Genomic DNA, 27,539 nt, shown 5'->3' on the forward strand with positions numbered 1-27,539 from the left:
ACGCACAAGTTAAATTTAGATGGTTTTGTTTCTATCATGTTTGTTATCTTATAATATTCTAATTCTGGGTATATATATAAATGAATCAGGATAATCATTTGAAGAAGTTGAAGATAGAGGAAGTGCAGATGAGGAATGGGAGCCGAAGCCTGGGATGGTTTTTGATCACTTGATAATCTTCTCCAATACTACAGAAGTTATGGGATTAGAATGGGGTTTGAAGTTATTATAAGATCTCAAGGAAAGGAGATGATGGAGAGGTGACAAACGCAACACTAGCTTGTTTGTACTGGGAAGTCGAGGTAACACCCGAAATGCTTTTAAATTGTACCCAGTGACAAAGACGGATTGTAAGGCTCGGGTTGGTGCAGCCGTACATGGTAATGGAAAATGGGAAATATGTTCAGTGGGGTTGAATCAAACCATGAGCTTAGTAGCCCAACGAACTAGATATTTCAAGAGAAATCGTGGTATACAACCATACGTGAAAAGGAGACTTGTAGTAAATGATAGGGCCGGGATTAGGCCGAATAAAAATTTCAATTCCAGTTAGTTGAAGCAGGCGGTCGAGAATTTGACTTTCTTGCAAAAAGATTGTAGGAACTATATTGAAAAAGTTAGGAGGATGGACTTGGTGTCGGGGATGCTTATGCAATCCAAAATATTTTTTGAAGATGCAAAAAGATAATACAAATTTCTTTACATGAGGATTTAGATGAGGAGGGTCGATTATAGAATGTTATATGGGTGGATGCAAGAAGTAGGGCTGCATTTAAGGAATTTGGCGACGTTGTCACATTTGACCTACATACTTGACCAACAAGTATGATATGCCATTTGCGGCGTTTGTTGGTGTTGACCATCATGGGCATTCAACAATCTTAGGTTGTGGGTTAATCTCCCATAGGACACGGAGACTTTTGTTGGCTTTTTGAATCTTGGTTTGCATGTATGTGGAATTGTGCTCCAAATGCAATAATCACTGACAAGACAAGGTGATGCAAAATGCAATTGAGATTGTGTTTCCCGGTACACGGCATAGATGGGGTTGTGCATATAATGAAGAAATTACCGGAAACGTTAAGGGGTTACAGCGAATACGAACGTATTAAGTTTGCTTTGCAAAATGCTGTGTATGATTCATTGACACGTGAGGAGTTTGAACAACGTTGGACTGGATTCATTGATAAATACAACTCATAACAATGAGTGGTTACTTGGACTGTATAATGAAAGACAACGGTGGTGCCAGCGTTTGTAAAAGACACCTTTGGGCAGGTATGGTACCACTCAACGGAGTGAAAGTATGCATGCATTCTTTGATGGGTATGTAAATTCTAAAACCACTTGAAACATTTTGTAGAACAGTATGAGAATGCAATGTGTGATAAAGTAGAAAAAGAAAAGGAGGCTTTTAGATCATGGAAATCATGAATTTGCATAACCGGTTATCCAATGGAGAAACAATTTCAAGAGGCATACACGACCGCAAAATCCAAAGAGTTTCAACAAGAGCTTACAGCTAAGTTGCATTGTGAGATATCTTCTTTCTAGGCCACTGAATCTGAAATAGAATATTTTGTAAAGGAAGTTGCGTGGTTGGGGAGACATGTCGTAGTGTGTTTTTTGTGGTTTATATAATGATCGTGGTTGTGATGTTCGTTGCAACTGTCGATTGTTTGAGTTTAGAGAGATTATTGTCGACATGCAATAGCGGTGTTGCTTCATAAGAGATTTATCATATACCGGAAAAGTTCATTTTAAGAAGGTGGAGGAAAAATGTATATAGATGTCACACGAAGATTAGAGTTAGTTTAATAGCTGGAGCACGATGTTGAAGGAGAACGGTTTGATCAGTTGTCTAATTCATTTTCTGAGGTGGCTGATTTAGCCTCAACCAATTGATGATAGTAATATGGTGACGCATATGATTACTGACATGAAGAGAAATTACTATCAAATGAACGTGCTGGCGGGATTGATAGACATGGTGACATGTCATGTCACAGTAGATCAATTTGATAGTGTTCACGCTAATTCCACAGAGGCAAGCAATAAATATTAACTCCCCAGGCTGTTTGTTGCAAAGGTCGACCTCCATTCAAAAGGAAGCAATTGAAGCTCGAACAAAATGCACGTAAAGGTAACAAAAGAAATTTCATGAAAAAATGCGTGTTGCGCGTCCCTAAATCGTTGTATGATGGGGGTTCCCGAAACCAAGAAGCAAATGAACCTTTTCAAGATACGATTACTTCCAAGGATGTGAAGAAGGAGTTCATATATTAAGTCAGGTATGATTCATTAATTTTCTACCCTTTTCTTTTTGGTGTTCAATTAATTTCTTAAGTCTTATTTTTTTTACATTTTCCAGAATTACAGTGAAAGGTCAGCGCTTATAAGCCGTATCCAGTAGATTCAAACTCGGAATGAGAATAATGGGTGAAGACCATGGTGAAAAGATAGACCGTTTGAAGATGTTATATCGAAAGTTGTATTATATAATTTATTTTGTTCGTTTATAATCCAAGCTAAAGATATCATGTGTTCTTGGATAATTTTTGTCTTGTATCATAAATTATGCATAGTCTTACCCTTGTATCTGAACAATATATTTTGTTCTTTTATAATATTTTATACATGCAAGGCATCAATTTAAAAGATGCAAGTTTACTATAAGCAACACTTTATTAAAAAATTTATGGTATTAGCCATTTCTTGTACAATATTTTTACCAAAACAAAACAGACCCCACAACATCATTGAGGACAGAACATCTAAACCTGAAGCATTTGAAAACCTAAATAGAAGCAATAAATTACATCAGTGAGTTGCAAAAATATGGTTCTCTTTAAACAAGTTAAGTCCAATGAGCTGACTCTTGATTCTGAACAATCAATTTATGTGATTTTCTGATGGCTGCGGTGGTTGCAGGGGGCTGGGGGTGTTAGGTTGGTGAAATCTAGGTTGGGTAAGGCCAAGAAAGGTGGTTGGGGCGCAGGGAGGGCAGGGTGGCTTAGGTACAGTAGGGGGTAGTGTGGGGCTGGTGATGACTAGGAAGGACGCAGTAAAAGGGGGCAGTGTGTGGTGGTGGGTGATGGCTAGGAAGTGACTGCAGTGGACAAAAAAAGGGGGTAGTGTGTGGTGGAATGGCGTGTAGGTGGTTGTAGGGGTGCTGGTGGTGTTAGGTTGGTGAAATGTGGGTTGGGCAAGGCCAAGAAAGGTGGTTTGGGGGGCTCGGAGGAGACGTATATGCGCTGGGAGCTGCTTGTGCACGCAGGCGTTGCTTGTCATTCCTTGGTTTTGGTTTTGGCAAATGGTTGAGTAGGTGGTGAGACATATCAGGGGATATCGTGAGACTGACTGGATGCATGGGGAAGGCCGGAAAACATTATAACCAATCAGACAACAACACTCCCAATATATCAATCTCCCATCAAACAAACTCCAAAACAATACACCAATCAAGCTGCCATCCCACCATCCATTCCTCCCGTAAGCCAAACACACCATTTAGTATGAGCACCAGCACTTTGAAACATACTTGAGTTAATGAGATTCTGAAATTTAGAACTCTCAACTTCAGCTTGCAGACCATTCCAACTCTATTTTCAAACAAGTTTCCACATTTAATCTGCAAAAGTACAAGCAAATAGAATAAGGATTCCAAAGTTTAAATAAGATTAGTTCTGAAGTTGGTTGAAATAAGATTTAGTTCTGTTTAGTTCTCTTTTGAAGTTGGTGTCAATTACTAAATACATGAAGCAGTTTAGCCATTTAAGATGGAGTACCTGCACTTCCTCAATAAGCAAGTACATGTTTTGAGAGCATCAACAACACCAGCTGATGGAATAATAAAAAACATGCATGCCAATACACCAGCTAATTTCATCAACTGTAATCGGCTTCATTCATTCAGAGAATTTGACATAGCTTGTACCATAAATTCAAATGCCTCTTTTGCCTACATGAAAATCGAACAAATAATGAAATAGAAAACAAGAAAATGTAGAATGAAAAGGAATAATAAAATAACCTTTATGATTATTAAGGAACCAAGAAGGAATAAATTAGAAGTAGACAATATTTAAGAGCCACCTCAGGTATTCTTGCATTAGTGCTTGACATTGAAGAAACGTTGTCTCTTCTGCCTAAGAGCAGATATGAACATCTTGAGCCCAGGTCATAAGTATAAGACTTTATCAATTGGAAGTGTGTCGACTTTCTGCTACTGGACCTAATTTTCACCACAACTTTGCCTCGAAAATAGACCAACCCCTTCTTTAAAAGCCTTTCTTTAATTATAAGTCCATATCTGCTATACGGTTCACTGATACAGGGAAAACAGATGGTATGTGTAGCAAATCCATAATGTGGTGGGAGCTCTAATTGCAACCTGAATGCCATTGAGATATCTTAATCAACCAAGACTAATTCAACATATTATAACATATAATACTTCTTTCAACTAGAACCCAACTTATAACTCAACAAAAGTGACCCAAAAAGCATTGTAGCCAAGATATACCAGATTACTCAACAATATTGCAAATTATATATATCAATGAATATACTTTAGAACCCATATAAATTCATGAATATATAGTAATCAAAACAGTGGCATATATGCAATTCACTATCACACAAAATACTGAAAAGCATCAATCTTTTACAAGTATCCATGAGTAGACAATCAATGCACGAGTTATGAAATGAACTTCTGGTTCCAGAAATTATTGCAGTCAAAAGCATTAATCAATACAATTCTGCTATTAACTTGCTTGGCCACAAAAAGTATATTCAAGGCACACTATAACCATCCACAATACAGTCCAAATTTCAAAATCAATTAAATACTCTTCTTAAGAAAGAAACTGTTTACATGAAAAACAATTTGAGTAAATTATTTACACACTTTTTAAGAAATTTACAGTAAATTAATTACACCCCAGTGCATAGAACCAAATCCACCTTCAGCCAACAAATTTCTTTTCAATTTGGTTTTCAACATTTTCTTAAGAAATCTATTAAATGTCACTGCCTGTTTCTTATTTTCCACATGTTATATGTAATTTTTTCAACTTCAATTTATTTTAGAAATCGCATTTGAAGGGTTCATAATTTTAATTGTACCTGGAAAGATGGCATGCTAATAGAAACAGAATCCTTCCTGTGATGATGAGATTCTTTGCTCTGGCTTTGCACATAAGCAGTGTCAGTAACCTATCAAAGATGAATCAGAAAACATTATGATATATAGAAATATATAAATTTGGTCTTTTCCCCTCCATTAAATAGCACTATGTCATTAACCCACCTCAGAAAATATTCCAGAAACTGGGTTTTTAATATCAAAAAAAACTAAAAACAGCTACTGGAAAAAATGGCAAGTGTAACAACCACCATAACAATACAATAAAAATAGCAAAACTTGAAATAGCTACCACAACAGCATCAGTTTATTACAACAAAACCTCTAGTAAATGCTTAATCTAACAACTGTAACTGTGCAGTGCCCTGTTTCTACTCTTTTCTAGAAGGCACCAAAATAGAATGTATTCTTACCATAGCTGATGAATTCAGAGGTTTAATTTCACTTAGTTGACTCTAATTATTTAAGCCTTTTTTTCCTCCAACAATGTCAAAGCCCTCAACTTCATTTGATGATAAGAACTGGAGGAGTGATGGAATTTCTTCAGGGGAATTCTGCTTTGCGTGATCCATGAATTTGTTGTTCTCATTACCATTCAAAAACCACCTGAAACACATAACATGTTACTTAAAAAACTCTTTCAAGTCCCGTTATGTGTGATCAACTTTACAGAAAGCATTTATAGAAATAGTAAGATATTCAAAAACTGTCGACCACTAATTTGGAACTAAGGAAACATCATTTAATAAACTTCATCAGCCAACTAATCTCTGCCACAACTGCTTTAAGGAAAAAATGCTAAACATGACTACAGCAGCGCAAAATGTGCATCTCATGTTGTCTAAATAAATTTTTCAAGCGCAGACAAGAAGGTACTTCAAGATTTCCATATACAGTTACCATGATTCATATCCATATAACCACACTAGCTGCAAGAGGATCCCCCAAGTCGCTCCTTAGTTCTGCACAAATTGGTTTTACAAAGCATTGTTTTCCAAAAGAAGTTCCAGCATTTGATGAAACCAAGGATTGATTCAATTGACGAACAGAACTGATCCATGGAGCTGTAAACCAAAAAGAAAAATGAAAAAAAAAAAAAACACTGCAGTTAATTGAAACAATCACAAACCCAGAAAACAAGTTCAAACATTGCATTGGTGGGTGATCTTCGGTGGGGATGATAGGGGTTTTTGTCAGGGGAGGCCAATGAGGTGAAAGGTGGCATCGGGGTAGATCTCTGATGCCGAAATCGACTGAAAATTGGTTTAAAAAGTGCGAACCCTGGATGAGCGGCGACCGGCGATTGGTGGGTGATCTTCGGTGGGGATGATAGGGATTTTGGTCAAGGGAGGCCGGTGAAGTGAAAAGTGGTGCCAGAGTTTATTTTCGGTGCCGGAGTGGTGGTTGGCGATTTAGGGGAGAAGGATAAATTCGTAAGCCGGAATTTTGTTGGGGAATTTTTTTTTTTTAAAACTATTTGGTGTGGTAAGTGACTGACATGGCAGATGAATTGGCATCATCATGTCAGACGCCACGTCATGTTGTAGGCTAGTTAGTAAAAACTAGTAGTATGCATAGTATTTCTGTAGTTTTTATATGTGTCCTCTTAGGTTCACTATGGCCTAGCTGTGGGCCCAATATCATAGTCTATTCCGATATGTTTTGTCATAACTCTTTATGAACAAAACTCTCACCGATTATGGTAGGCATCTAGCAATGCTCCATAACCCCTAAGTCGAAATGAAGATATACTCCAACCAACCCTTTTATAATCATACGCGCTGTATAATCAAATCGTTCCGTTGTCTAATCCCAATTAAGAATGGATTCATGGTATGCCAAATCCTTATCTTAATTTTATATCAAATTGACGATCAATACATATGGAACGTGTCACCATGAAACAACCTTTCAGGTAACATTTTATATACCCCGACCGGAGATTTCCCTTTTCAAGTGTATCTTGACATTTGTCTAGGAACTTGACATCAATCTATACCAAGTCAACAGATCTCATCTTGACTATCACTTGTCCTCACACATAAACAACACATGGGCAAAACAGCTTATTAACACATGACTTGATTAGCCTCGTGTTTATACACCATATGAACCATATGTGTTTATGCAGAATCCAACCGTGATATCTCAAGTCTAAGGATTAATAATACACTAGTACGGTCTTATGATGAATCATTGACTAGATTTTAAATGTCCATGTGATTCATCATAAATGGTCATATTCGATAAACAGTTCACTAACCGCTTATCCATGCTAATGCCCTAGTGATATAACTTTTATAATCACCCACACTAATACCATCACATGATATTCTACAGAGGCATTCAGCATGCCTACTATGTAATATTATTGCACAATTAATATTGCCTATGTAGGGAATACTTTGATGATTTTGATTTTCTAAAGATTTGTATCATCTGGACATTTCACATATAATACATATATATAAATGAAGCAATAAACTACATGTGAAATAAGAACACTTTCTTCTATTGATAGGATAAAAATGTATATACAAAATATATACATTAACATATATGTACAAAACATAATACCTTGGAACCGACGACACGATTGGTTCCTAAGGCATACACTGACAGATACAATAGGTAAAACAGAATTGGATGAAACACTTTCATTATGTAGAGAAGGTAAAGGACAAGAAAACAGTCTAACTGAATTGTCATCATAATATGATAAAGAAGAAGTAAAGTGATCACTGGGAGTAGATAATGAAGATGAAGCAAAAGGAAAACTAGACTCATCAAATTTAACACTTTGGCAGATGTAGATCCTGCTATTGGAATCCAAACATTTGTATCATTTGTGATGCAAGCTATATCCAACAGAATTACATTTGGTGGTATGAAAATCAAATTTATGAGAGTTGTATGGCCTAGTTAAAGGATAAATTGCATAACCAAAGACTCTAATAACATCATAGTTTAGAGCTTGTTTAAATAAGACTTAAAAAGGAGAGAGGTTAGATAGAACAGGTGTGGGCAGTCTATTGGTCAGGTAGGTAGCAGTTTGGAAGGCAAACTACCAATATTTCAAAGGCGTGCTAGCTTGAGCAAGTAGGGTTAAACCTTGTTCTACTCTTTATCTGTGTTTCCTTTATACTCTTCCATTTTGCTGGTAAGTATGGAGACATGGATGCCTAATGATAACACCATGATCAAGAAAGTAAGAAACTAAAATCCTATATTCAGCTCCCCAATCAGTTTGAACACATTTCAAGGTTGCGTTGAATTGTCTCTCAGCTAATTTGTGAAACTATTTGAAAATAAGTTGTGTTTTAGACTTTGCTTTCAAAGGAAAAATCCAGTAAACCTGCTGTAATCATCTAAGAATTGAATATAATACTTAAAACCTTCAGGAGAAGGAACAAGTGATGGTCCCCAAAGATCTGAATGGACTAATTCCAACGGTTTAGAGGCTCTAGAGTTGGACTTAGGGAAAGCAGACTGGTGAAGCTCAGCAAATTGACAAGCGATGCAAAAATAAAAAATGATTGCAACAGTATGATTTATATTCAAAGAGTGTAGGATTTTAGCAAGAACAGTTGAATTAGGGTGACCTAATCATTTATGCCATAACATTCCACTACTTTTTGCAACTGAAAAAGATTGAAAAATGCTTATTTTATTATCAGTAGTAGCATTGGTACAAACGGATACAAATGCAGGAGAATTAGAAGTAACACTAATGTCACTTAAACCCTTACTTTCATAAACAGCAGGAAATCGAGAAGACAGAGATTGTGTGAACTGAGACTTATTAAAAAAAGTTCTAGTTGAGGAGTTGAAAGCTGAAATAGTGGAAGTTGAATGCTCAACAGGCAAGTTTGAGTTTTAGGTAGAAAGAGTGACTGGAATTTGAAGTTGATAAAGACTAGCCTTAAGTCTTCCTTGAAAAAGAACATATTTGGATTGTTTGTCCTTAATCACACAATGGTTAGCAAAGGACTCAACAATTACACTATTGTCTCTAGTAAACTTAGAAATGCTTAACAAATTTTTAGTAATGTAAGGTACACTTAAACATGCTTAAGGTAAAGTGATCTAGAATCACAAGGTAATGAAGTGAAATCGGTATGAGATATAAGGAAGTAACTCACCATTTCCAACCTAAAGTTGCTCATTGCCAGTGGAGTTGGAATTTACTGTAAGTTGAGATAAGTCTAATGTCACAAGGTCTGTAGCTCTAGAGTCCATGTACTAAGATGCATCCTGCACTATGGGTGGTGTAGTAATGTAGTTGGTAGTAAGATTGGAGCAATGTTGTGACTGCATTTGGGACAGGAACACTTGATTGTGAGCATAAGGCACATATGAGTGAGATCTAGTGTTTATATGAGACTGTCCTGAAGTTGGATTAGATCTTGTTGAAAAACTAGTTGGAGTAGGATTTTGTGCTCCTGAGTTAGAGTAGAGTGGTGATGGAAAACCACCTTGAGTAGGCATTTGAGTGCTTAAATTGGGGTTATAAGGAAACTATGTTGAGGTCTGAGCAAAGTATTGTGATCCTTGAAGGGTTNTATATACATTCACATATATATACAAAACATAATGCCTCGAAACTAATGACACGATTGGTTCCTAGGGCATACACTAACAGTTTGTTGAGTGTAAGACAAATGTTAGAGAAGAATGAGGTGTTGAGTGTCGGACAAATGTTAGAGAAGAATGATGTCTTACATTTCAAAACAAATCATGTATCATCATAGATAATGATGGTAGTGAGCTTATCAAAGTAAAAATGATGGGAAAAAGTTTCCCTGTTGAGTGGAAAAAACTAGATTTTCAGGCCCATACCGCTAGCATAGATGAATCTGAACTATGACACAAGAGATTTGGCCATTTTCACTACAATATGGCCTTAGAGAAATGAAGTATAAAAATCTGGTTCAAAATGTACCAGAGATAGAAGAAATGAGGAGTTTGCGTCATGCTTGCCAACTTGGTAAGTTGAGCAGGCAACCATTTCCTCAAAATCAAGCATGGACGGCTATTGAGAAGCTGCAATTGACACACAGTGATGTTTGTGGACCAATGCAGACTCCTTCCTTGAATAGCAAGTATTTTGTGCTGTTTATAGATGACTTCACTAGGATGAGTTAGGTCTATTTTTTAAAACAAAAGAGTGAAGTTGCTGCCATGTTCAAAAAGTTCAAGTTGTTGGTAGAAAACCAAACCTATTTGAGCTTTAAATCAGTTAGAAGCGATAATGGGACAAAGTATACTTCAAACCAATTTGAAGAGATGTGTAGGGGAGCTGGAATAAGGCACCAATTCAGTAGTCCATATACTCCACTACAAAATGGAGTTAGTGAAAGGAAAAATAGGAATGTTATGGAGATAGCTAGGTGCATGATGTTTGAAAAGAAGCCGCCAAAATCATTTTGGGCAGAGGTTGTGAATACTGCAGTCTGCTTCTCAATAGACTTCCAACCAGGGCACTTAACAATTTAACTCCATTTAAGGCTTGGCATGGAGTTAAGCCTTCAGTAAAAAATCTCAAAATTTTCGGGAGTGTGTGTTATGCTCATATTCCAGCAAGTAAAAGAAGTAAGTTGGATGAGAAAGCTGAAGCAGGAATCTTGATTAGATACAACAGCACCTCCAAAGCCTTCAGAGTCTTCAATCCAAAAACTAAGAAGATTCTAATCAATATAGATGTTAGAATGGATGAGCTGTCTTTTTGGAATTGGGAAAAGAAAGAATTTGAAGATGAAGGAAGGCTGTTGCAAAAAGAAGTTTCAAGTAGTCAAGATGATTTCGAAAATGACTCAAATGCAAATCAAGAAACCTCAGTAAGAGGTACTAGGCTGTTGTCAGATGTTTATGAGAGGTGTAATGTTGTAGTGGTGGAGCCAACCTATGTTGAAGCTGCAAAGTCAAGGGATTGGATAGAAGCTATGAGGAAGGAAATGAACAATATCCAAAGAAACCAAACTTGGAGATTGGTTGACAGACCAAAAAATAGAAAAACAATTTAGGTGAAATGGATTTTTAAAACCAAGCTGAACTTAGATGGATCAATTAACAAACATAAAGCAAAGCTTGTGGCTAAGGGGTATGTGCAACAATATGGAGTAGATTTTTCAGATACTTTTTCTCCTGTTGCAAGACATGACACCATTAGACTCTTGTTAGCTTTGATAGCTCAATTCAAGTGGAAAATTTTCTAAATTGATGTTAAATCAGCCTTCTTAAATGGCTGGTTAGATGAGGAAATTTATGTTGAACAGCCTGAAGGGTTTGTGTTGGAGCAACAAGAAGACAAAGTGTATCTGATGCATAAAGCCTTGTATGGCTTGAAGCAGGCACCTAGAGCCTAGTACAGCAGGATAAATGAGTATCTTTATAGCCTAGGCTACATAAGGAGTCCAAATGAGCATACACTTTATGTAAAGAAGATTGAAGATGAGCTGATTGTTGTCTCTTTATATGTTGATGACTTACTGATTATTGGAAGCAATGCAGAACATGTGAATCAGTTTAAACAAGCCATGCAAAGTGAATTTGAGATGATTGATCTGGGGGAAATGACATACTTTCTTGGCATGGAGATAAACCAATCGGCAAATGAGATTTTTTTGTGTCAAAGGAAGTATGCGAATGAGATTTTGAAGAAGTTTAACATGGAGAATTGCAATCCAATAAGCACACCTTTGGTGCAAAACCAAAAGTTGTGTAGAGAAGATGGTGCAAGCAAGGTTGATGAGTCCATGTATAGAAGCCTAGTAGGTTGCTTATTGTATTTGACGGCAACTAGGCCTGATCTAATGTATGCCTCTAACCTTCTATCTAGGTTCATGAATGAACCAAGTGAGATTCATTTTAGAGCAGCAAAAAGGGTGTTGAGGTGGGAAGTGCAAACTTGGGAATATGGTTTAGAAAATCAGAGAAGTTCAATCTTGTTGGCTTTACAGACAGTGATTGGGTTGGCTCTCTTGATGACATGAGAAACACTTCTGGTTATGTGTTTTCTTTAAACTCGGGAGCATTTTGTTGGCTCTCCAAGAAGCAAGAGACTGTAGAACAATCATCTGCAGATGCAGAATATATTTTTGCTGCTACTGCAGTGAATTAGGCCATTTGGCTAAGAAAACTTTTGAAGGATTTGAAGCTGGACCAATGTGAGCCTACTGAAATTTATTGTGATAATCAGTCCACTATTGCTATGGCAAAGAATCATATCTTACATGGTCGAACTAAGCACATAAAAATCAAGTTTCATGCTGTGAGGGAAGCTGAGCAAGCTAAAGAACTTAAACTGGTGCATTGTAGAAGTGAGGAACAATTGGCTAACATAATGACAAAAGCATTGAACAAGTCCAAGTTTGAAGAACTGAGGTTCAGACTTGGTGTTTTTAGCAAAAATATCAATGAGTGTTGAAGCTGATGATACTTTGCCAAAAAACAAAGTCAGCTCAAGTTTGTTGAATCATATCTTACATGGTCGAACTAAGCACATAAAAATCAAGTTTCATGTTGTGAGGGAAGCTAAGCAAGCTAAAGAACTTAAACTGGTGCATTGTTGAAGTGAGGAACAATTGGCTAATATAATGACAAAAGCATTGAACAAGTCCAAGTTTAAAGAACTAAGGTACACACTTGGTGTTTCTAGCAAAAGTATCAAGGAGTGTTGAAGCTGATCATATTTTGCCAAAAACAAAGTCAGCTCAAGTTTGTTGACCGAAGATGCAGAGAAGCCGAAGACAAGAAGCACAGCAGCTAGCCTTGGGAGCAATTGAATGGAGCTGATTTTGATGCCTAAACTGATGTTTTTCGATGTATTCAATAGGGTATTCAGCTGTAATTAAGGGGTCGTTAAATGCAAGGATTGTGTGTGGTTGAAATTGTGTGGTGGTGAATTATTGTTAGTAAAATATTCACTCCAAGTTTAGGTGAGCAGTGTCTTAACTTTTTTGTAAAAGTTGAACCCATTTTCAATGAAAAATTAGCATTAACATTCAGCAAAAACTTCTCTCTAAAAAGCAACTGTTTCATCTGCTTCCTTTGTATTCTCTAGCTCAAAAACTACAGACAGGCATCCAAGTTTCCAGTTTTAATAAAATATTTTTTGTCTAAAATCATCATCCTCAAGTGCCGTTTCATAGTTCAGTTGGAAATTATGCGCCAATGCCGCCATGGCAAGATACGTTATCTGACATGCAGCTTATATGTTTTCTTGTCACTTTGTCAGATAGCATCGTATTTCCTCGAACTTTCTATAAGGATTTTCATAGGACGACATGCCATCTATGCTTCTCTACTGAGTCCAGAACAGATGACACGAGGAAGTTTATTTGCAGGAAATCATTTTCAATTCCCAATTGGGATATTCCCCAGATACTAACATGGATATATGGTTCAGAAAAAAGCATTAGCCTCATATATCTTTCCAACATTCAGATCAAGCATTTAAATTTGATTATAAAAGCAAAATGTATCTAGATATAGAATGATTATGATCACATTATTGTATTACAAAAGTAAAACTTTAATCTTATATATTACAGTACCCTGTAATGTTACTGAGACTCCAAAAGCAAAGCAAAAACAAAGCAAAACCAATTCTCTCACTCCCAAGCACTGTCCAACTTATACATATACAAGTATATCTATAGGAAAAGGAAACAAAGCTTGTGTTTCATGAAAGCCCTTATTCATCATAACACTCTGATATATTTCGTACAGCAAGCAGCACCACTGATCCTCTATGCAACTCCCAGGAGTTCCTTTATATCATTCTGCAAAGGAAAACAAACATACAAAAAGATACCGAATAAGTAAGAACTAACCAAAGATAAAATCGATCATAAACTGGAAATGTGGTGGGGACTGCCGAAGTGGGTGTTACCTCAAAGCTAGAAGGGTTAGTAGTTGGGTCATAATGATTAACAACATTCCCATCTTTGTCAACCAAGAACTTGGAAAAATTCCATTTGATATTGTCTTCACCTTTGCTCGACTTCAGGAACTTGTATATAGGAGCAGCACTCTCACCATTCACATCCACCTGTGTATCAAAATAGACAAAGCTCAAACTAGTTAGGAAAAGCTACCATGGAGTCATAGTACACTTTTGACCACCTCGGGGCTGAAAGATGAAACAGGTGCATTTTCATCTATAATTTTGTTAAATTACTGAACAAGTACCTTGTCAAATATGGGATACTCAGCCTTAAAGCGAGTGCAAGCAAATTCCACGATCTCTTCATTGCTTCCAGGTTCCTGAGCTCCAAACTGGTTACAGGGAAATGCAAGAATTTCCAGGCCTGCACAAAGACAGTGATAAGGGAAAAACTGAAGAGAAGGATTGAATTATTAAAGCAAAGTGACCTAGGTATATATTGAAGTATTTTCCCCCTGCATTTTGCAGAGGAAAGTATAGAAAGTCTGAGATATACAAGTTTTATTCATGTGATCTTGTCTATAACCTTCAAGAAACCATAAAGTTAGAAAGGGTACAAAAGCACACCTTGATCTCTGTATTTCTGGTAAAACTGACTCAGCTCTGTATAGTTGGAATTGGTCAAGCCACTGCATTAAAAAGTTGAAGTTATAAATTTAACATACAAGGAAGAGGCATGTTGAAAGGGAATGCACTAGAAGCATTTAGACATTAACTCCAAATAAAGCTTTTCAGGAGAATTTTTGATATATAAAACAACAAAATATTCATAAAATTGAGAGTGAGACATTATAAGTTTGATGTAAATTCAATGTATACAGGAGTTAAAAGCATACCACTGTGATGCAACATTGACAATCAAGAGGACCTTTCCTTTATAAATGCTAAGATCAACAACATTTCCCCTTGCATCCTGCAAAAATATAAAACAACAGAATTTATTATTAATTTCGCTATCAAATAAGAAAATAATCTTACTTGCAAAACTATCATTATCTAACATAGCTTATGCTAGGATCATCAACTACTATAGCTCTCAATGGACTCAGCCCACCAGAAATAACGGCGAACCTCATTATAAAAAGTATTGCATTATATAAGCTTCATTTGAGGCCTTGAGTATGCCAATTATTTTCCAGGGATTTACTAGTGAAACAGCGAAACTTCTCGGACTTGGTTAAAGAACAATCCCATTCCCATATATTTTGGATTCAGTTTGCTTGTGAAACAATGGAATTAAGCAGTTAGTTTCAAGAAGAAGAAAAAGAAAAAAAGACCGACAAACTGACCTTAACAGTGAAGTCATGAACTGATTTCTTGGATTCGCTGGCCATTCTATGATTAGATTTCAAAGTGTTGATGGAGAAATCAAAATGGTTTTCTTATAATTTGAAGAGAAATAGTTTGTTAAAAGAAGAGAAGTAGATACAGTTGCTGCGTTAAGATTTCTTTCCAGGAGAATGCGAGTTGAAGAAGAGAGCAAAGAGGATTTTATAGCTTTCATAGTGTATGAAATTTTGAGTGTTGGCTAGTGTGGACATAAATTCTGACGATTGGTCCTGCAGGTTGTTGGTTGGCATGTCTACACGTGGATAATATTTGGATCAGAGATTACGTCACTGTCTTTTAAACAGTTAAAATTCTAGAAGTCTTGTGTGGTGAAGGCGACAGTAAAGATTTTGAGGATTTTAGGCTCCAACTGGACGGCCGGCCTTTTATTTGATATCTAGAAAGTTTTGCGGCTTCTTTCCTAACCTTTTGTCAGTGCTCTGCAGTTTTATTAGTTTCTAGAAAATTCTAGTTCACGATGTATCTGTCTTTGCTGTTCAGTTTAATCCTAATATTCGATGTCTCAAATTTTTATAAAAGCTTGCATGGAGTTTCAAAAGACAAAAGTTGATTTCACCTCTAATAATAATAATTAGAGTCATTTTTCGATACATAATAGTTGTTATATCACTTGGTATTCAATAGAATTTAAATATAGAATAATGTTACGTACACCAATAATTTATACCGATATATATGACATTCAGTTAAATACGATCACGTCAGAGACAATATATGTCTTCTGTGAATAAACAATCGTCCAACAATTATAGATGTTCGTCCATATTTGATTGACACCCGTCCATATAATATAGACGCGAATACGTTAGCAACAACATACGTCTTTCGTGAATGAATAACCGTTCACCTCGAATGGATGCCTATCTATAAATTTTTAAAAGTATAATAATGAACGTGAGTCCATATGATATGGATTAGCCTCCATTTAAAATAGACGACTGTTGGCAATTAATTTTTATTTGCCTCGTGCAGATACCAGGGGTCCATTTTCAATAATAATAATAATAATTGGTTTATCAAATACTCTTTATATTTTTGTAGCTAGAAATAGCATTTATAGTTGTTGCTGATGGATGTAGGTGGAATTAATATTTAAACACTTTTACTAATTAATAATTAAGGTCAAAGATAGTGATAAATATGGGTTGTGATGTGAACATATATGGAAGTCTTCTTTTAATCATGAATAAATAGTCCAGTTCTAAACTTAGTTTAGGAATAATTAATTAAGTTGGAAGTTGAAGAAATCAACAATTATAGTTCAGTTCTAATACGGACGGCTCATATAATATAGATGGACGTCCATTCTTGTACTTTTATAATTTTATAATTTAAATTATGGACGAACGTCCATTCTAGATGAACGTCCATTCATAAGAAATTGACTCTCGTCCATAGCTATTGTTATTTTGATATGATAATTCATCTAAATTAGTAGACGATCGTCAATTTGTAATGAACTGTCGTCCATCATATAAGTTGACGAGCGTCCATTGTTTTGTTTTCAAAATTTTCTGGACAAGCACCCATCCATATAATATGGATAAGAGTCCATTGATATTTTTGTGGACGCTCGTCTATTCGTGATGAATGATCGTCAATCAAATATGGACGGGTGTCCATAATTGTTAGACGGCTTTTCATTCACGAAAAACGTGTTTTGTCTCCAACGTAGCCGCATCTCATTGAATGTCATGTCTTTCGGTATAAAAATTCGGTGTCAGTAACATTATTCTTTAAACATAAAACAAGAATTATATTTTTTTAACCGGGGTGTTCGAGTCCGCTTACGGACAACTTAATTAATTCCCATAGTCCAAATGTGGTAAGTGGTCAGAGTTAGTTGAAAACACTTTATACAAACTCAATGGGTCATATAAGTTACAAATATAATAGATGACTACTTTTGTGAGATTCGAATACAAGATCTTTGGGTGACCCCACCCACCCACCCAGATTGCTAAAGACTTGCTAACCGGGCTTTGACCACAAGGTTACTTAGTACAAACATTTTTGGTGAAAATGAGGTAGAACACTTTTCAAGATAAATTTTTGTCTCAATAATTTAAAATCATCAAACATAAAAAAAAAAAACTTTGGATCAGATATTAAATATATGAAAATACAATTCAAAATTTTGAAATATATATTAATTTTAACAATTATTTTCGGATCACAAAATACATATGAATCTTGTGCCGTTACATGTGTTGATAATTCTAGATGTCAATTTTAGTACTGATAGCTCTAAATTAGCAATCCTGAGGCAGTGCCATCATGGGAAGATGAAGATGGCTTCTGTTTTCTATATAAAATCTATAACAACGAACTAGCTGTATCAATATGATCTCGAACAACCGATTACCTTAACGTAAAGCAGTTGTATATCTATACGTATTCTGGCGAGTATCAGACCTGAATAATTTAGCCCCAAGATATCTGAGTCTCTAAATTATACTTGAAGAAGTCATAAGATACAGGAGTTTCTATAGATGATCGTTGTAAAAGTATGCTCTTCCATTTAATAATGCTGTAAATCTTTTGTACATCTCAAAACTCGTATATATTCCAACATGGATACCGTTTGAACCTAAAGGTATAGTTTCTCTCTTTGTAGTTCGTAATTATCTGATCTTTATAAAATTAACAACTGTTCTGAACCACCAGGTTTTCTTGGAATACTGCTTTGGGGACTGTATTAAAATAGACTTCTGGGACCATTTGGGACCTTTTTGTGCTTTAAGTACTCAAGTACTGGATTAAAAAAGATAACATATGAGCTTTAGTGCGAAAATTTATATCAATGCCCGATGGATCTGAAAGAGAAATAGCATTGCCATTGGCCTCGTTGGTCATTCAAAGTTCAAACATTCAGATCAAGCATCTCGCATTTCAAATTAGTAAAACTATAGGACTTCATTAAAACAAACGTATTTATGATTACATTATTACTTGATCAAACTTTAATACATCATAGATGTCTATAGAAAAAAGAAAACAAAGTTCATGAATACATTTCCATGAAAGTGCTTATTCATCATATCCTACTCATTTATTCGCAGTAAGTTGATACACTTTGAAGCAGCACCTTATGCAACTGCCAGCAGCTTCTTTACATCCTTCTGCAAAGAGTAACAAGAATTATGTGAGTTAATAAGATCTAACCGAGGCTAGAGTTATCATTAAATTTGAAAATATGGCAGCGATGGCAAAAGCAGGTATACCTCAATGCTGAGAGGGGAAGTAGTCGGGGCATAACGTTCAACAACTTTCCCTTCTTTATCAACCAAGAACTTGGAGAAGTTCCACTTAATACTGTCTCCAAAGAGTCCACCTTTGTTCGATTTCAGGAACTTGTAGATAGGTGCAGCATTGTCACCATTCACATCAACCTGTTTCATAAGAGAGAAACGAATTCTATAAACGTAAGTCTCTACTTCTGATCCAAAAAAACAAAAAACATTAAAATGTCCCTTTCTTTTCCTCTGGTAACCAGCCTAAATTATACAATCTGGGAGGCAAAAGATTTGAATTCTAGATTCATCTCATCTTCTCACCCTCTTTCTGAAGCAAACCATACAAGCAAATAATGGTTTAATTTATCAGGGAATGATCAAAATGATTTTGCAACTAATTCAAAAATGAAGGTACTTGAATTTTTATCAATTGTGGAAGACCTAGAGACAGCATAAACAATTCAGAAACGGAAAGAAAGAGAGTAAGTCCAACAATTATCTCCATTAGAGCTGCATGATTCATCCACTATAAAATCAGATGTTGTTTTAAACCTCAAACTAGCCACCTAAAGCTATGGAGCCATGTAGTATACCTTGACAACCTAAGAGCTAGAAAATAAAAAATAAAAGAGCATTTTCAACTATAATTTTCTTAGATTACAGAACAAGTACCTTATCAAATATGGGATACTCAGCCTTAAAGCGAGTGCAAGCAAATTCTAAGATCTGTTCATTGTTCCCTGGCTCCTGCGCTCCAAACTGATTACAGGGAAATGCTAGAATCTCCAAGCCTGCAAGAAGATAGAATATTCAACTCTAAGCAAACTGACACCTCTTGGCTATATTAGAGTATAATCATTGACTTTACCCAAAAAAAAAAAAAAAAAAAATTTCAAGAAATTTAAGGCATACAATTCCTATTCATGTCTATAAGCGTCAACATATCATGAAGTCAGAAAAAGGAAGGAAAGCACACCTTGATCTTTGTATTTCTGATACAACTGGCTCAGTTCTGTGTAGTTGGAATTGGTCAAGCCACTGCATACAAAATCGAATCAATAAATTACATATTTTTGAAAGAGGCATGGAAAGGAGCCACCATTGAGCTTCAAAAGTAAATAGTCAGGTTGAAGTTCTGCTTCAAATTACAAATATTTGATGCAAAATGAAAATCAATAAAGATGTTCTCATACCATTGGGATGCAACATTGACAATCAAGAGGACCTTTCCCTTGTAAGTGCTAAGATCCACATCATTTCCCCTAGCATCCTGCAAGAAAATATAAAATCACAAAATATATATCAAACACCCAATTAAACCGGAAAAGAAATTAAAAAAGAAATCTCCCTATCAGCAAAACATCCTTAATTTCGCATTGACGAGGCTCAGATTATTATCTTAATGTAAAGCATTGATAGAAAGGTAATAACAGACCTCATTATAAATACTGTACCAAGCTTTGGGTTGAGGCACTTGCTGGTCAATTAATTTTCAAGTGCTTTGCCAGTTAAACAAGAGAACAGAAGTCTCTCTTATTACTGGGCCCTTCTATATATATATATATTTTATGTTTAATTAAAAATGTCAAGAATCTAACACTGATTCATTCAATCATTGACATGAAAATAAAAAAATTTAATTTCAGGATTTGGTCAAAAGCAAATCCCCCAAATCTCCGAGTATCGTCTGACTATAGCACCATTTATTTAAGGATTATTGTTTTAATTACGTCAAAAGCAAAACAATCACCATACGAAAATTCAGAAACCCATAAACAAAAAACATAAATGAATAGCAATACCAAGAAAGAGTCTTTTATGGTAACCAAACCCATAAAAATTAACGAAAAGACACCCGAGAAACTGACCTTGACAGTGAAGTCATGAACTGATGTTCTGGATTGGCTTGCCATTGTATGATCCGATCTCAAAGTGAACAACACAGGTTTAGAAACCGCTCTTTGGTTCGACGGAAAAACGAAAGAAAGAGGCTTACTTTGCCGACAAATCAAAAGGGCTTTCTCAGAAACTGAAGTTAAATGTTTTGCTAAAAGAAGAGAAGTAGCTATCGATTGAATTTTAAGATTTCGTTTGACGAGAACACGAGTTGAAGAGCAGAACATCGAGGATTTTATAGCGTCCGTTGAGTCGAATTTTTGTGTTAGATTGTGTGTGAACGTAGATTGTAAAAAATGTGACTTAAACGTGGAGACTTAGAATAGTGACACGTGGAGACAAGTTGATTACGCGTCAGCCATGGAAGGTTCTGATTTTGCATCAGAGAATACGTAATAACGAACCGTTGTAAACGAAAAAACTCCGCGCAGTTCCCTTTTCTTTCTTTTTTTTCTCATTGTGGGCTGATTTTAAAACCTTTTTTTCCAAAAGTGTCAAATCTTAGGTGGGAAAAAGCCGTTTACTCTTAAACAAATTCAAAGTCTCGTGTTCACATTTGGTTTTGTACTTTCCTTTAATGCAAATGTCACATATTTCATTTTTTTTGTCTTGTCTGTAGATTTTCCAACGTTTTTGATATTATCCATGATAGTAAGGCTTTACATTGCGAGATTCATTCAGTTTAGAAGAAGAAATAAGATGGCTGTTGATTCAAACTTTTTGTATGACGAAGGAAAGGATTTGCTACCGTTCACTCCACTTTCTATTTTGCACAAAATAAAATGGAGATGAAAAATGAACTTGCTTTACTCCTTATAAAGATACTTTTTATGATTCTTGAGCATTATTATTCACTTTTTCTGACCATTATGAATACGGTTGGTTAATTTTGTTGAAATTGGTGAACATTTCAACAACAAAGGGCCACCGCGATAAATATGGGGTTTCGAAAACCATAAACGGTTTTGGTTGATCTCATGAAGAGTCGTTATAGAATTCTCTAAAGAATAAGATTCCTAATAATTTTAGATTTATCTCATTAAATCTAATATATAAAGATATTATTCTCTTATATGAGTAATATAAAAACTCATAATAAATACATTCATTGTAATGAGAGAGGTGAGGAAATATTGAAACAATATTGACTATGTTAAAAGTAACCGATTTAGATGAATCAGGATAAATTACGCATATTTTTTCTTTCCTATTTTCATTTGTTCTGTGTAATTAGTTTTAGTTTGATTTGGACCTCTCTTTAGTTTTTTCAAATTTCACTTGAAAACAATCCTTTAAAATGATACAATTTTAGAAACTAAAAAACTATTTATCGGTTGAATTGATTATCAAACTAAGGAACAAAACATTCTACAGTTAACTCTCTTTCTTGTTCACAAAACCTCATTCATCCTATTGCATTATTTGAGCCTTGATGAAAGAAACCTATTTAAATTCCTCATTCTCTTGCAATATATCAACACCATTTGTGTTTAGAAGAGGAATAACTCAAAAGAAGGTTTGTAAGTGATTCTTGTGCTTTAAGATTAGGTATGTACTGATTATTTTTCTTCTCGAATTTGGTACTGTTCAATCTGTCTTAATTTGTGTCCTGTCTTTCTCTCTTCCATGCTGCTTTCAACATGGTTGTAAAAACAAACTGTTCAATCCTCTGTATTCATTTATTACTGCTTTCACTTGGCAGCCATACAACAATGGACTCCAATTTTGGATACCCTGGTGTTTTTCCCATATGCAGAACTTTTTGCTGATAAAGTTTGGCAAAACGCCAATTTGAATCATGTAAATAACCAATAGATTTTTTTTTATGGATTCGGAGGAGACAATTATGTCTGAACCAGAAACACTTTTTATCAAATGTATATAGAAATTGCATATATCAAAACCAAATAGAATGAAAGATAACTTGGTTATTTTACACAATAACAACGGATTTGTCACAGCATTTGCTATATGATCCACTGCCATATCTGGGTCTAATGATCTGCAATACAATCCGCAAAGTCTTAAATGGACAACAACACTCAATAGTGCCAACCAAACATCAAGAGCGCTGGTTTTATTCATTTCTTCATCCAAAGTGTTCAGGAAATCTCCAACAGCTTCTTGATGTTACCCTGAAATACAGTAACATCAATTGATAAGTGATACAGGCTGTATAACTCAAATAAACTTTCAGAATCTGAATTAGCTGCAAAATTAGACTTTACCTCAATGGTGAGAGGGGAAGTTGTGGGATAATAACGATCAACAACTTTTCCATTCTTATCAACAAGGAACTTGGCAAAATTCCATTGAATGTCATCCTCAAAAATCATCCATCTCCCTGCCTTTAAGAACTTATACACTGGAGAAGCATTCTCACCATTTACCTCAATCTGATACATAAACAGCAATGCAGATAGTTAAAATGGGATACTGGGCATCATGAGTTGATTCATTTTTTGTTTTGAGAGTTTTATTATCAATTTGTTATAAAATTGCAGAACAAGGACAGTCTAGCTTCAACCTTATCGAATATGGGAAATTCGGCCTTAAAGCGAGTGCAAGCAAACTCTAAGATCGCTTCATTATTCCCTGGCTCCTGAGCTCCAAACTGATTGCAGGGAAACGCCAGAATCTCCAAACCTGTGCTAAGAGTGACAAGGAGAAAATATAATACAGCAAAATGATCAGGAAGTAGGATATTGAAAACAGACCTTGATTTTTATATTTCTCATACAGCTGATTCAGCTCTGTGTAGTTTGAATTAGTCAAGCCACTGCATCAGGAAAAAAAAAGAATTTGAAGTAAATTGGATGGTGGAGAAGAGACTTCCAGTATTTGGGAAGTGATTCTTTAATTCTCTGTTTGGTAACCAAGGAGTCTACGGGGAAAACTCTAAAATAGCAAGTAATGAATGAACAAGAAATTAAAATACCACTGAGATGCAACATTAACAATCAGTAGAACCTTTCCGTTGTAAACACTGAGGTCAACATCGTTTCCCTTAGCATCCTGCAAGAGATATGAAAAATACACAAAAATCTCTCAATTTAATAAGCAGATGTATGGGAAATTGACATATACAAATAATCATGCAAATCAATGAAGGGGCTAATAAAAAGAATTTAAAGCTAAAACCTCAGCATCTACCAGTCTTCCCAGGGAAGCACAAATCAGTTCAGAAAAATCACAAATCCATTACTCACCAACAATTCGCTCAATAATAAATTTTGATCCCAGAAGACTCACCTTCACAGTTAAATCATAGAAAGATGCATTATTCCCTTGGCTAGCCATTTTATGATCCTATCAGCACAGGCCTTGAAATCCCCTTTCTCAACAAGATATACTGGTATACAAGTGTGTTTTGATGTTTAATTGGGGTATTAAACTTTTAGATGTAGGGTTTTGTGAAAGCAACATTTTGGAGGTCTGATTGGTGCTTTCCTCATGCCGCTTCAAATTGGGCTCACAGTTTGTCAGCATCTTTAGCCTTTAAATGTCGAGTTAACGAGTTTTTCTCGTGTAATGACACATTTTCGTACTATCACTTTTAAAATACTATTTTACTATCCAAATTTATATTCTGACAACAGAACAAAATCAATCAAAATTATTAAAACTTTTGAAAAAAGAAGACTGATGAGTCTTTTAGTGGTAAAATATTAGATTTTAGTGTTTAAGGTTTATCAAAATTTGATTTAAGAAGAGTGGATGTACAAACCCTAATCGCTCAATTACTGGTGATTGACAAAGATTGACAAAAGTAGTATTTGAAGGGTTTTGATAAGTAATGATTGAGAAAGAGAATGATGATGATGTGAGGTCACAACGATGCTAGAATTAGAAATAGAATATAAATTTAGATAAAAAAACGATATTTTAAAAGTTTTTAGGTGGGGGTCTTAGGTGGCAAAAAGTTGTTTACTCTTTTTAAACATTCCATGAATAATTGTTTTCGTATAATTAATTAATCGGTCATGATTTCAGATAGTGACATGTGAATGGACAAACAATTTTGGAATCTTTGGGTAGGTAGGCCGTAGGAGAAAGAGAAAGTAACTAGGAAATAAAGAACAAAGCAAATAAATAAGTCAGAGAAAACATTAAACTAGTTGATCCAACTGCCCCACGAATTGAAAATTGGTTTTCATATACAATAATAATAAAAAGTCTCACTGCTCTTTTTCCTCAAAATGCTGTATGTGTTATAACAAAGCAAAAAGATAAAATGAAATAAAAATGTAAACTATAGTACAAATTAAACCAATGTGTTCACCCTCTCAACCAGATTGTTCATGGTAATTGAGAATGCATCCTGAAACTTGTCGAGCTTAGAATCTAAATCTCCATATACCAACCCTGGTAATAATTCATATACTATATACCTCCTCATGTTCTCTTTTTCCTTTTCTGAAACCTTCATCAGCCTCTCTATCACATTTACCTTCATTTTCCTCACCTCCTCTTGGTCTACAAACACTGAATATTTAGTATGATCCTCTGGTAAATGCCACGGATATTGATAATATGCGGTAAAAGGATCAAAAAGTACAGGAATGCAACCTGAAATAAGTGAATCAAAGACTGATTTTCTTGTTGGACTATCCCCGGAAGGCTGTAAGCAGAATTCGGATTCCATGAACAGATCTATAACTGGCTTGGGCTTGTCACATGCACCTGAACTACAATTTAAGAACTTACAAGTCTCACTATGTGAAGAAGTGCACTGATTGATTAGTATCGACCTTATATTCTCTGGATGACCGAGCCTTGCTCCCCCGGCAAAACTGACTAGGCTCTTACGTTGTGACCGGATAACCTTGTGTTGCCAGTTGACAATATCATCATCTGAACGAGGGTGGAAGTAAGTAGGATGAGGAATTCCGATGTCATTTGCATGCCATGGCTGCCTTTCGATCAAGAGCTTTATTGGATTTTGCATTTGATCAAGCTCTAACAACCTTGTACCCCATGAAGTATTTACTCTCCTGAAATCCCACGAAATTTTTCCCAAGACAAATACATGATCCTTACCAGAATGTTGAATCCATGACTTTTTGGACTCAAGCCATTTCACCAACTCTAGTGATAGAGAATCTTTAACATCATAAGAGATATTTTTGAAATGCCACCTCAGTATATCTAAGCCACCATAATATGGCACATAAAAAAGTTTGGCTTCATTTTCATTATAAACCCTGCAGGGATGCTTCAAAACTTTTTTATGAAAAATTAGCTCTAGAGCATACTGATGAGTGTTGAACCATCCTTGACCAAGCTCTGGAATGGCTTCACCGAAAGCATCATTATTGAAAAACTTGCAAAAGTTTGACCATGGCATCATATCATCACATTGACCTACTAAATCCTTATTGAATTTAGTAGGCAAATCATACACATAAATTCCCCTCCCTTCACAAGTTGCAACATTCTTGTCTGCCCTCCAGGATCGATGCTCATGTAAAATATCTTCAACAACCTTCTTAGCCAGTTCAGCCTCATCCTCTGCATCATTGTAAACATGGGTTCTGATAGCTGGATCTTTATTGGCTTGCTCTACACTGGAACCATCTTTGGCATTGGAATCGCTACCGGAATTAGCCTTCTTATCTCTTTTAGCCTCTCCATCTCCACCATTATCGACATTGGTTCTGATGACTGGCTCTGTATTGGCTTGAACTACATTGGAATCGTTATTGGAATTGGCCTTCTTATCTCTTTCAGCCTCTCCCTCTCCACCATTGTCAACATTGATTCTGCTAACTGGCTCTGAATTGGCTTGAACTACATTGGCAATATCTTTGCCGTTGGGATTAACCTTCTTGGCTCTTTCAGCCTCTCTCTGTCCGCCATTGTCAACATTGGCCGTAATAACTGGACCTGTCTTGTCTTGAAACACATTGACAAAATCTTTGACATTGGAATCGTCATTGGAGTTCGTAAAATTATTCCTTGGAACCGGGATTTCAAAATTCCCTTCAGTACCCGCAGAGAGGCAATAAAGATTACTGAGCTTCCGGGAGGATACACAAACACGAACAACATTGCCTGAGATGATAGTAGCAGAGGATGACCAAACAAAGATAAGGATCAAAAGGAAAACCGCAAAGGGGATTCGATACAGAATCTTGAACAAATAGGAATAACAGAAACAACATTGTTTTGTTTCATCTTTTCTGGAAAGTTTAGATCTCCTTTTTGACATGAAAATTGCCATGTCTTCGTCGTCGCTATGGCCATTTTCTCCATGGCTTTCGCTCTGGTTTTCTAGTGGGGGAAGGTTGCAACTACCGTTCTGGAAAGTGTGTGAACATGGTTGCACGTTTTATGATCAGTCAAGCTCAAGAATTTGAGAGCACGTTCGACTATACTACATTTGGTAGACATTCATACACTGAGAAATGTATTAGAACAATGCACAATAAATTATGAAGTGATTTTTCCACGAAGTGGGTTGAAAATTAAATACAGAGCTCGAGACGTCAATGACATGCCAATGATTGCCTAAACTCTTGAACATACAGCTGATTAATGTCGACAGTCGTGGCAACATTGTTGGTTGCAGGAAGATCAAAATTCAATAAATATTAAACAGTTCACAAAGTCAGCTTAAAACATTTGTAAATTAAGGTGGTTGGTTTAAGAAAATGTTTAATGTTTCGGAAACTAATGAAAAAGAATGAATTGAAATCATGTATTTTCAAGATTTAAAAACAGGTTGAAAATCAGTTTCGGAAAACTTTATTTAAAATGAAAACAATGAATGTTCATTTGATCTGGAAATCAATAAAATATTTATTCAGAAATGTTAAGCATTGCATTTCCTCCCAAACTCATGGAACACTCTTCGGTTTCTCAACATCCTCCCTAAACACTGCCCTCGCCAAACCATTCAAACCTTCAAATTCCGTATGTTAACATAACAAATCAAGCTGAGAAAATAAAATATAGTGAA

At 35.6% G+C, this 27,539-nt stretch overlaps 4 protein-coding genes across 4 annotated transcripts; all 4 read right to left on the reverse strand.

Annotated features, from left to right (window-relative positions):
- Positions 1–13,666: 13,666 nt before the first annotated feature.
- LOC116136985 (probable phospholipid hydroperoxide glutathione peroxidase) lies at positions 13,667–15,527 on the reverse strand. Its single transcript, XM_031422671.1, has 6 exons — positions 15,386–15,527; positions 14,933–15,009; positions 14,664–14,725; positions 14,342–14,460; positions 14,043–14,201; positions 13,667–13,932 (listed from the first exon to the last, which is right to left on the reverse strand). Exons 1-6 carry the CDS (start codon positions 15,428–15,430, stop codon positions 13,900–13,902), a joined length of 495 nt encoding a protein of 164 aa, XP_031278531.1. The 5' UTR covers positions 15,431–15,527; the 3' UTR covers positions 13,667–13,899.
- A 2,883-nt stretch (positions 15,528–18,410) lies between these two features.
- Positions 18,411–20,836, reverse strand: LOC116136981 (probable phospholipid hydroperoxide glutathione peroxidase). Its single transcript, XM_031422667.1, has 6 exons — positions 20,551–20,836; positions 19,876–19,952; positions 19,659–19,720; positions 19,355–19,473; positions 18,671–18,838; positions 18,411–18,568 (listed from the first exon to the last, which is right to left on the reverse strand). Exons 1-6 carry the CDS (start codon positions 20,803–20,805, stop codon positions 18,536–18,538), a joined length of 714 nt encoding a protein of 237 aa, XP_031278527.1. The 5' UTR covers positions 20,806–20,836; the 3' UTR covers positions 18,411–18,535.
- Positions 20,837–22,486: 1,650 nt separating this feature from the next.
- On the reverse strand, positions 22,487–24,022 carry LOC116136984 (probable phospholipid hydroperoxide glutathione peroxidase). The gene is made up of 6 exons (XM_031422670.1): positions 23,831–24,022; positions 23,517–23,593; positions 23,296–23,357; positions 23,106–23,224; positions 22,807–22,974; positions 22,487–22,713 (listed from the first exon to the last, which is right to left on the reverse strand). Exons 1-6 carry the CDS (start codon positions 23,876–23,878, stop codon positions 22,681–22,683), a joined length of 507 nt encoding a protein of 168 aa, XP_031278530.1. The 5' UTR covers positions 23,879–24,022; the 3' UTR covers positions 22,487–22,680.
- An 820-nt stretch (positions 24,023–24,842) lies between these two features.
- Positions 24,843–26,801, reverse strand: LOC116136894 (probable xyloglucan galactosyltransferase GT20). The gene is made up of 2 exons (XM_031422560.1): positions 26,465–26,801; positions 24,843–26,125 (listed from the first exon to the last, which is right to left on the reverse strand). The coding sequence occupies exons 1-2, from the start codon at positions 26,799–26,801 to the stop codon at positions 24,843–24,845; spliced, it is 1,620 nt and encodes a 539-aa protein (XP_031278420.1).
- Positions 26,802–27,539: the final 738 nt, after the last annotated feature.

This window comes from Pistacia vera, unplaced genomic scaffold (assembly GCF_008641045.1).
Source record: "Pistacia vera cultivar Batoury unplaced genomic scaffold, PisVer_v2 Contig320, whole genome shotgun sequence".
Taxonomy (NCBI): domain Eukaryota; kingdom Viridiplantae; phylum Streptophyta; class Magnoliopsida; order Sapindales; family Anacardiaceae; genus Pistacia; species Pistacia vera.